At 43.9% G+C, this 11,107-nt stretch overlaps 1 protein-coding gene across 1 annotated transcript in view; it reads right to left on the bottom strand.

Annotated features, from left to right (window-relative positions):
* The window catches only part of dse (dermatan sulfate epimerase), a 25,733-nt gene extending 16,174 nt beyond the window's left edge, over positions 1-9,559 (bottom strand). The window contains 2 exon segments of the mRNA XM_034204545.1: positions 6,430-6,683; positions 9,109-9,559. Of these exon segments, the coding sequence (XP_034060436.1) occupies positions 6,430-6,683; positions 9,109-9,539 (685 nt within the window). The 5' untranslated portion in view covers positions 9,540-9,559.
* Positions 9,560-11,107: the final 1,548 nt, after the last annotated feature.

Genomic DNA, 11,107 nt, shown 5'->3' with positions numbered 1-11,107 from the left:
AGTCTACCCATGTGCAGCCTCGAAATTTCCCCCAAACCAAGGACGTGGCCTCGGTGGAATTCCAAGTATGCTGGAGATTGGAACAGTCCTTCGGCGGCACTCGATGACGTAGCATCCTTGAAATATTGGCTTGGAAGCCAGTATTCTCGAGATTGAGAAACGGCCCCTGTGAGGGTTAGACGTTAGGAGCTGATTTTTGGACTATTCGACTGCAACCCTGGTCCTTTCATCAGACGGGAAGCGAATGAACGAGCAAGACCCATTGCTGGTATGATAACAACCTGGTATTAAGCACACAGGCATCTTGTTAAAGTTATATTAGCTATCTCTTATATTTAGTGGAGGAAAACAATTATGACATCAGTTATGACATCACTCTGGATTTGTAGTCTTTCTAGTTGCGTATTTTTCATAGTCTTATATTTCAACAGTTTTACGAGAAACTGTGACTTTCTTTACATGGAAATATTTTTTTAAGATTGACAAACATCATATGTGTAATTCATGGCACAATTCAAATGGGATCGAAAGATCAGTTTTCTCTCGCCATTGACTTCAATACATATTTGTTCTGAAATAAGGTCCCATGAGGTCCACCGGAAAGGGAGGGACTTCACCTCTTTATAGGCTCGTTTGAGATGAGCGAGAGAGACCGACGCAGACTTGCGCAATTGCGACCACTGACTTGCTAGTGCGTTGCAAGATGGTTAGTAATTTTGTCTGACTTGGGTTGCGGTCGAATAGTAAAAACATCAGCTCCTATCGTCTATCCCTATCGTCTATCCCTTGACTCCTGTGTCACGGGGTTAAGGAATAGTGGATAGGAGAATTCAAAAGGACTTAGGAGAAGAGACTGCGCTATCCGACGTGTTTATGATGCGCCAGCGGACGTCATTTTGTGCGTCTGCTGCTGTGGGGAAACTATGGAAACTACAGTTTTCTTTACAGCGGACTACAACATGGATGTTTAATAAGAACGAGGGACTACTGTAAACTCATCTAGAGACTCTGCACCGTGCTCTGATGCTGTTGCTTTATGCTTTATGAACGTGGACAACAGAGAAACATATTCTTCATGACCAAAGTTGGAATTAAAATAAAAAAGGAAAGTGAAACTTATGCTCGTCACCCTCTCCCTCCGGTCCACATTAATACAAATGATCCCAATACGTATGATTGTATGAAAAGATCTTAAAATCAATACAGATGTATTTATTATAAACGTTAGTCCTTAACATCTATCACTGTGTATATCACCATTCAAACATCTTTTAAAAGTTGAACAAACCCCACACAGCTCAGTAAAGACTGTGAAATGTTGACTTTATTTGATCATTTCAGTCAAAACTAACGTTCATATTTCTCTTTTTGATTATAATACTGATGAACGTTCAAAACAAAGCACTTTGGCAACTTACCACATACGTTTTAAAATGCTTAATAAGCACCGTAACTTTCATGATATAATTTCTCCGTCATAATCGGTTGTTTCCGTGAACGGCCGACTGTTGTGTGACGGCAAATGCTGCGGCTGCAATGCATTGTGGGGCAGCATGTTCTCCTCTCCTTTCGTAAAGGGAGGTCCAGTGGTTCCTAAGCTAAAGGAGGTTATAAAGGAAGTTTGAAACCTCCTTTCCTTTCATCTAGAGAATTCGAACGGCATTTATCATGGCTGCCACTGAGGGACTTCCGGGTCATTTCACTCCGTTAGGAAGGTTCCTAAGCTAAATGGACTATTCAACCGCAACCTTGCTCTGGAGGCTCGACTGCATGAGACGTTGAAATCTCGCGGGACAAAGACGCCCGCAGCCTTGAGAGCGAGGCGCGGCGAGGCGGCGCAGTTGCTCTCCACGGGCTGCGGAAGCGAAATGCTTGATGGGAAACGACTCGCTGGTATCTCGAGCTGAGCGCTCATTGGAGGTTTATACCCCGTGCTGCTGATGAAACTCTCCAATTGGCTCGGCAAAAGTTTGTTGTTGTTTTGTGTCAGTTTTACGTCGCCACTTCCATTCACATTTTTCATCATTGTTCCACAATGTTTATCATAATGAAATTAATATCTATATATGTTATACTATACTTGCACTGCTTACCGTTTTCATATATCTTAGCATATTCATACACACTGTTCATACTGCTCACAGGCTGCTGTGTATATCTAGTGTATTCATACCCCTCACTGTTTATTCATCATTCAATTCATTCTATATTTTATTCTGTAGATTGTGTACATTACTTTTCACTTTACTGCTTGTTGCACTCCTGGTTAGAAGCTAAACTGCATGTCGTTGTCTCAGTACCTGTAATATGTGCAATAACAATAAAGTTGAATCTAATCTTGAGCAGGAACAAATGTTTACTTAGTACATATCTGACATTAACGATTAAACACATTTGTGCATTCTTTATAAATGCAAACCGAGTCAAGCCGACTCCGAGCTGTCCGACTTCAGGCGAGCTTTTTGAGACCTCCCCTGGCTGCAAAAGACTATTCTCGTCTACTTTCAAGGCGAGCTGCAGCTCGTCTCAAACAAGCCTAGTGACTGATCAAAGAAAGGGAGGTACGATGAATTGAAACAACAAGATCGGAAACAGAAACATTCCAAGTAATGCTGACAGTGCTGACCACACAATGACACCACAGCTATTACTGGAATAATAAAGACTTCAACGGAAAAAGAAGAATAAAAAACGAGAATCATCACATCACGTAATGAAAATGAAAACTAAAGCAGACTAACGTCTCGCGCAAGAGTACAGTAACTCATTCACTCTGTTTTCCCACACTCTAATAATGTGGCTAGCTTGCGTAATCAGTGGCCGAGGGGAGGTTCTGCTGCTGAGAGCCTGGGTTCACAATAGGACTAAAGCAAATGTAGCTAAACTAATAGCACTGCTATATGTATCACTGTCTGAAGATATATGATACATTTTATTATTCAGATGTAGTCTTACCCCAAATCTAATGATACATTTGCTATGTTCACTTTTACGCCCAGCTCGTTCCTAATATGCCCCGAGCCCACAGCATGGACTGTCCCACCTGGCTGTGGGGGGGCAGCATGGGAAAGGGGAGTGGGGTCCAGTTAAATATTGAGCTTGAAGGCAGCAACAAGCAAACACCTGTGTCTGGAATGTTCTTTATACGCTGATCTAAGCCACAGTCTGTCAGTGCACACTTCTGTTTGAGTGAGTGGCACATACATTGTTCAACGTGTGATATTTTAGGCCCCACATAATGAAATAATAATAACTAGTCCAAACAGCAATGGGCTTAAGGCTGGTGTCAGATAAGCAATGAAGAAGAAGAGAGCATGTTTGTTCTTATTCTCTGGTCGTGCTTGTTGGAACCGGTCCATTTATTCACAGCCAGAATAATATTTGGACGTAATGTCATCCCTTGGCACAGGAAATGAATGATACATATCCTCTGAAGGAATGCAGTGAGGCTTCTGCAGTGTTACCGTGAGAGAGAGGAGTAGCTTCATGTTTGCTTTAATGCTAGTACACCATGTGTCAGCAGCCTTTCAAAAAGCTTTTCTCAGCCCTGCTTCCATGACATTATCACCGTCACATGCTGTGAAGAACACTGTTACCAAATGAAGGCAGTTATAAACAGAGCAGTGGCTGTGCCCCCCCCCCCCCTCCTCAGGTCACACTGGAGCACACTCACCTTTTCCTGCGCTCCACAAAAAAATGGAATGAAGCAAAAAGAGGTCAGACTATGACTCCTGAGTGTTCTGTTGTTACCCTAAGGAAAAGCCTCAAATAAAACTCTGCCGGCGGTCATTTAGGACTGGGGTGTACCAAGGCCAGAGTGGAAAAGTACTCATAAGTACTAAAGGAAGTAAAAGTAGAAGTACTTTGTGTAGGACTATTCTGTTTCAAGTAAAAGTCCTGCATTCAAAATGTACTCAGTAAAAGTAGTCGTGCAGATTGGTCCATCTCAGAATAATATATATGATATGTTTTATAATGATTGATCATGAAAGTGTTCTCAAAGCTGGTAAAGGTGCAGCTAGTTTGAATGACTTTGTATACTGCAGGGTAGCTGGTGGATTTACTCCAGGTGGAACTAAAGTCTGATTCAACACTTGATTAGATTTCACATCATTCATCCACATCTGTGAAGTAACTAAAGGGATTACATACATGTAGTGGAGTCAAAGTACACCATGTACCTCTGAACTGTAGTGGAGTAGAAGTACAAAGTAACATCAAATGGAAATACTCAAGTAAAGTACAAGTATCTTAAAATTGTACTTTAGTTTGTGTAGAAACTCATCCTGAGAACAATCCCAAAGGATTAAGAGCTGCAATGACCCTCAGGCGGACTGTACTCACCCTCTCAAAGCAAACTGGCAATCCTCACCAAGCAGATGAAGAACATGATATTTATATGAAACACTATGTTTTTATATGTGTGTGTGTGTTTTGAGTGTGAAGACCAAATGGCACTCTGTCACTGAGTATAACAACCATTGCATAATCTGCCGATAAGCTTGATAAAAAGCTACGTTGACTTTTTTCATCTAGTAACACATCTGCAAAACGGAAGCAAACATTTGAACAAACACGGTGAAAGGAGTGCAATCACTTAATGAAACTTGGTTGGTTGCAGCCCTACTGCCCTAACTGTGAAACCCAGAGAGCTGCGGGGCCAACGCGCTGGCTCTCTGCCAGACTCCCTGCTGTGCTCCGATCCAGCCGCTCTATCTGCCAACACAGTCCCTAAGAAGGGTTTGGAATCAGCATCCTGGATGTACGGTAGATGTGAATATGTGTTTCCTCTCAGCCTATATCAAACTATCAGAAATCCTTTATCTGTCGCGCAGCGGGGAAATGTAAGTGATTACAACAGCAGATAAACTGAGACAAATATGCACACGTTATTAATAAGATAATACAAACACTAAATAGCAGAGGGTTGTCAAACATATGGCCCGTGGGATGACAGAGAAGACATTGTGTGCTTTTGTAGATATACACTGTCTGTGAGATGTAATGCACACGTGTAAAGGATAAACTGAGGCATACACTTGTTCAACTTGCACCTATTCTGTGTATGGTTATGAATATATACTTTATAGATAGTTCATTAAATGTGAACATTTTCAGAATGTTCTTTTTCCAATAAAACAAAGGGAACAATTTGGAGTTGTGGATATTTATAGGTTGTTGTGCTGTGATTTGGCTGGTTAGGCCCACTGTGATTTGGCTGGTTAGGCCCACTGTGATTTGGCTGGTTAGGCCCACTGTGATTTGGCTGGTTAGGCCCACTGTGATTTGGCTGGTTAGGCCCACTGTGGTTTGGCTGGTTAGGCCCACTGTGAGTTGGCTGGTTAGGCCCACTGTGAGTTGGCTGGTTAGGCCCACTGTGAGTTGGCTGGTTAGGCCCACTGTGGTTTGGCTGGTTAGGCCCACTGTGAGTTGGCTGGTTAGGCCCACTGTGAGTTGGCTGGTTAGGCCCACTGTGAGTTGGCTGGTTAGGCCCACTGTGGTTTGGCTGGTTAGGCCCACTGTGAGTTGGCTGGTTAGGCCCACTGTGAGTTGGCTGGTTAGGCCCACTGTGAGTTGGCTGGTTAGGCCCACTGTGAGTTGGCTGGTTAGGCCCACTGTGATTTGGCTGGTTAGGCCCACTGTGATTTGGCTGGTTAGGCCCACTGCGAGTTGGCTGGTTAGGCCCACTGTGATTTGGCTGTATGTGGCCCCTGAACTGAACTGAGTTAGATGCTCTGCTTTACACCATGTGAGAACCTGAGAGTACAAAGCAGACTCATGAGATCCCTTCCGTTGAGTTGCGGCTCCTTAATGCTGAGGGAGGCAGCTTCCTAACACTAAAGCTCCATGTAGAGCATCTGCTCCCATCATATCAGAGACCGGTTCGGGTTAAAGGCGTTAAGCAGGCTCCTGAAGTCACTGAATACATGTCAGCGGACATGCCAACAACACAAAAGGGCTCCTACAATATGAGTTAGTAAAGTAGTGGATGGAACATTGCTTGCTTTTTTACTTCATCATCATCACATTCAGTATTGGAGTCAAACACTTGGAATAGTTAGGCGTACTGCCTGCATTTAAAAATCACTGATTCAGAAGATCTTGGTTTCTTCTTTTCTAATGTTACATTGTGCTTTCTTCTCTTTTCTGTTCTCAGAATACAATAAGTTAAAGCAATCCTATTGATATTTATTTTCTATTGTCTTTATTTAAATATTTGACATCCAAAAGTAACAGTAAGTAATCAGGATCATTTGTAATTACCACTTTAATAGTGGGGTAATTAGATGACATCACATCACATTAGTTATTGTAACGGATGACATTTTTTAAGCAACCTTTCCACCCCTGGCGTTAAGGGAATCTGAATATCTCTGCCTCGTGTCTTCACCCTGCCGGAAACAGCAACATATGATGGCAGACACTGACCTTGGGTCATGTAGACCAGGCTCCCTGTGAGCAGCGCCACACAGTTGGTGGGCTGGTGGTTGTGCAGGTACTGGAAGCCCCACCCGCGGACGTACGACTTCTCGTACATGAGGCGCGACGCGTTGCCGATCACCTGCAGGAAGCGCTCCTGCTGGCCCTTGTTCAGGAACTCGTACAGGAAGTCGTAGGCAGTGGCGAACCCCACCAAAGAGTGCGCCAAAGGAACCTCGTCCCAGGGGGCGTCTTTCACCAACCTGCAAAACAAACCAACAGCAGGCTCAAGGCCAGGCATCGGAAACTAACATCGAGGGTAATCAGGTGTGAAATGTTCGCTCTTTAAATGCACTTCTGGAAAATGCTTATCATGAGCAACGAGGCATTTCATTAAAAAGCCTTTTAATGATCCTTACCACAGCTGTAAAACATCTTTCCACCTTGAAAGCAAAAATAAAGATGCTTAGTGGCATTTTACCACAAGTGCTGCACACTTTGGTTCCAATAAAGAGGCTTACAGGCGGCGGGGTCTAAGAACGCTGACTTCTGGAGTTTAGAGGAGCAGCAAAGTGTTAAAGAGTGAGTGAAGGTGTTCTGGAAGCATTCTGCTCACTTCAGATGTAGTGATGAAACAAACTGCTGTGTTTCAAAGGATCCCGTCAGCCTCTGTTCCCTCACGCTTTCTTTCAAAGCTGTTCATTAGATGTTTATTGTAACATCAATTAGTTTATGATTTCCTCTTTATGTACGTCAGAAGCACAAGTTGGGACACCATTTGTGAATTATGTCCAGTTTCAGTTTCCCTGTATATCCATCCACCATACAGTATCCTTTTTGATCATATTCTGTATATTTAAAACCCACAGACTATGTACTTCTAAAGTGTGTGTAAATAAAGCAGTAATAAAGAGTGGCAGTTTCAGCTGAGGGCTATCAAAATCCACTTCCTGTCTGCTTATGCAAAGGAACACTAACTGGGTGACTTCTATATTAGTAATGGTGTCAGTTCTAAAATGATGACAAAGCAAAGCTCACTTCTGTATGTGTGCACAGTGTGTAGAAAGGAGCATGCACCAGTATGCCACTAAGTAGAAGTTCCCCATCAGAACACGGTTCCTGAAGTTGTGGGAGTGATAATTGAAGGTCATGGAACCACAGAGCCTTCAGAGGCTCAGGGACCAGAATGAAAGAGGAGAGAACTCTCAGTGCTCTGCAGACGTGAGACCACAGCTCAGTGGCTCCTCTCTGCATACCTTCATTCTCTCCTCAGCTGCATCCCCCAGCTCATCATGGGCGTCCTCTTTTAACCAATTACATTTCACCACAGCAGCCAATCATCGTGTTGCAGTCAAACTTTAGAATGGTTCTCCTGCCGCCCGCCTCCCCCCCATCCACCCCCTGTCATCATATCCAGAGCCCAGGAGAGCTGATCCAAAGACCTCATCACACCTCCTCTTCATCACACCTCCTCTTCATCACACCTCCTCATCAATCCATTAACCCAATCCACATCACCACCAGTGTCCAGACCCGGGAGTCTATATACTAACGGCTGATCGGGGTCTAACCGCCAGAGACTATTAAACATTATATCATATGGCACATGTGTCAATAAATGTTCTTATTTTAAATACTGAATTAAGTCAAAGAAATTATCCATTCTAGAATTTTCCTTTTTCCATTTTCCTGAAGCCTATGTGAATTGTAGGCAGCCCTCCGTCAACTGTAGCAGAGCGCTGTGTGATTCCATGAAGCAGACGGGTGTCTGTGGTTAGTTCAATGTCAGTAGGAACTATAGAGTCTATGCTAACACCAGCAGGACAGCAGAGGATGTATGGGAAGCCCTATTCAACGCTCCCACTCAACAGATAACACCATGCTTAGGGGGCTCATTTTCAATCACACCAGCTACTACGTGCCGTTACTCCTCATCATCAGGAGGGAGAAACTGGGAACCACGAATCAGAGGGGCCAGTTTGAACAAAGGTCCGGTCTTTGCTTATTTTCTTTTAAATGAATGAGTCTTATACTGGCTTAATGCCTCTATAAATATCTAGATATGCTTTGACATTTTGAGAAAGGGATCTGAGCAGCAGGTTTCCCATATATTTTAAACAGTTAGAGGCGTCGCCTGGACCTGAGCTCAGTGTCAGGCGGCCCTGCAGAGCGCTATTCAGCTCACATCTGAACATTTCATGTTCAGCAAACAGCTGCTAAACATATTTCCTGAAGCACAGACTTATCAGACCACAATGCATCTTTACCAGAGCTCTGCCCACAGAGGAACATGAGAACACAAGAGATGAAGAGAAAGCCTCTGAGGGGGAGGGTCGAGCATTAAAAACCACAAATGGGGGGGGGGGGGGGGGGGGCAGGAACCATCTAGAAGTCTGAAAACATTGAAACGTTGACTTCAATTAAATGTATTATGTCATCAAATTTCACATAACTGTATTAGGTTAGTTGAAAGCAATGATATTAAGTTGAACCTAATGTGTTTTACTTGAACCAAATAGTATTGCTTTCAATTAACCTAATACAGTTATGTGAAATCTGTTGACATAATATATCATTAATTAGTATAAGTCAACTAAGGGGGGGGGGGGGGTCAGATGTATACATATGTTTGCAAAAGGCCTCGAATCTGAAGTACAAGAGATGATGATAAAAAGACAAAAAATCTACCAACTAGGCTGAGCCGCCATCCTCTCCATGTAGTCCTTGGCGAGGTCGAGGGCCCCCGCCCGGTGGGGGTAGAGCAGGCAGAACATGGACAGCACCCCCAGGTTGTTCCCGTACAGCTCGTTCCAGCGGGCGCTGAACTCGGCGGGGCTCCAGGGGGGCAGGTACAGCTCCGGGCGCTCCAGCATGGTCTCCCCCGCCTCACGGATCCTCCTCGCCATGTCGCTGTGAGTCCCCCCCGCCGCGTACTGCAGCTCCTCCACCTCCCCCCGGTTGAAGTACAGCATGGGGTGACCATTGTAGTTCCCCCCCATGAAGGGGATTCCTTCGCTGGGGTCCACTTCCGCCGCCGCCCCCACGTCCAGCACGGCGAGCAGGGGCCACAGCAGACTTATGAAGAAGACTGTGGGGGCCCCGCGGGTGTGTGTTCTCATCGTCTCAGAGGGGACTGTGGCATCGCCGAAGGAGCTCAGCTGAGAGGGGAGAGTGGGGGGGAGAAGGATTTGAGAAAGCCAGCCCATATTCTGCACAGCCTTTTCTTACTAAAGCCCTGCATTCCATGAATAATGAGATACAGCTGCGGCCTGATGATGCAGACTTTCCATAGTAAGTGGACCTCTATTCAAAGCACTGTTAGCAACTACTGTCCCATAATGTACGAGGCGTTGTGGCTGTTAGCTTTTGTTTCATGCAAATTCTAATTTCTTTGTACACCCTCAAAATATATGAATACCCTTCTGCCATCAGATCCTCACTCACTGAATCCATGGAGCATCCGGATCTGAGTGTGCCCCCCCCCCCCCCCCCCTTGCTCTCTGTGTTACTTCACAGTCACTTCCTAAGATGTATTCCATGGTGTTTCTGTCAGACGCTGGCCGTTTCATAATACAGCTACATTTCTGAGTAACTGAGTGTTAGGTTAGTTGAAAGCAACAATATTAAGTTTAGATAAAAAAAGATTAGGTTCAACTCACTGTATTACTTTCAACTAACCCTAATACACTTATGTGAAATCTGTTGACATAATACATTTCATTGAAGTCAACGTTTCAGTTTCTTCACTGCAGATGCAGGATGGTGCTCACACACACACACACACACACACACACACACACACACACACACACACACACACACACACACACACACACACTACACACACACACACAGCGCCTCTGCTCTGAGCCTGAGAGAACATTCCATGACCCGAGTGGAGGTGTTGGGTAAGGCCTGCTGGAAACCCTTTGGTAGTGATTTCAACAGCGTCTAGACTGAGGTCCACTGTAACGCTGAGCTGTGTTTGATAAACAGAGCATGCTCAGGTTTGGTACATGAAACTCTGGCTCCTGAAGTCCATTTTTGACATTTGACCTCTACATGCCTCTGTGGGGAACATGAGGATGGTGGACAGCTCTGGACTCATTGATCACCCTAAAGCTGCGCCTGTGTCAGGAGGATCTATTTTTACTGAGAAAGCCTGTCAGTCTGAATCTTATCCATCTCACACTAACATGCTTTGTTTTACACTAAATCGTAGGTCCTTATTTAACGATTATTTTCTTAACTACTGTAGCATATACTCTAAGTGTGTATTATATAGCATCAAGAGTAGAAGTGGATAATATAATTCATCTTAGTTGCAGCCCTAAATTGATGTTCCTTTTCAAATGAAGCTGAACATGTTCCCCCACAATGCAAGGACTACAGTACTAAAGACGTGATGAAGAAGGCTTTTTATAGGGAAGAGTGTCAAACCTCATTGTAGAAGTATTAAAAGAGTATGGGAATGTGTCAGGTATTAAATAATCATACCTTTCTTGGTTCAGAATTAATTAAAAAATGTTTTGCATACAATCAATCACATTAAAGTACAAGTACATCAGTCTGATGTTTCATTGTAAAAACAAACATACCCAGATGGTACAGGAAGTGAGACATCACTCTTAGTGAATTATTATTATTATTAATATTATTATTACATAATAGTACTCAATGTGTGCTG

Source organism: Gymnodraco acuticeps, unplaced genomic scaffold, assembly GCF_902827175.1.
Source record: "Gymnodraco acuticeps unplaced genomic scaffold, fGymAcu1.1, whole genome shotgun sequence".
NCBI classification, from domain to species: Eukaryota; Metazoa; Chordata; class Actinopteri; order Perciformes; family Bathydraconidae; genus Gymnodraco; species Gymnodraco acuticeps.
The sequence above is the reverse complement of the archived record's forward strand: the minus strand, read 5'-3'. Positions and strand labels throughout refer to the sequence as shown.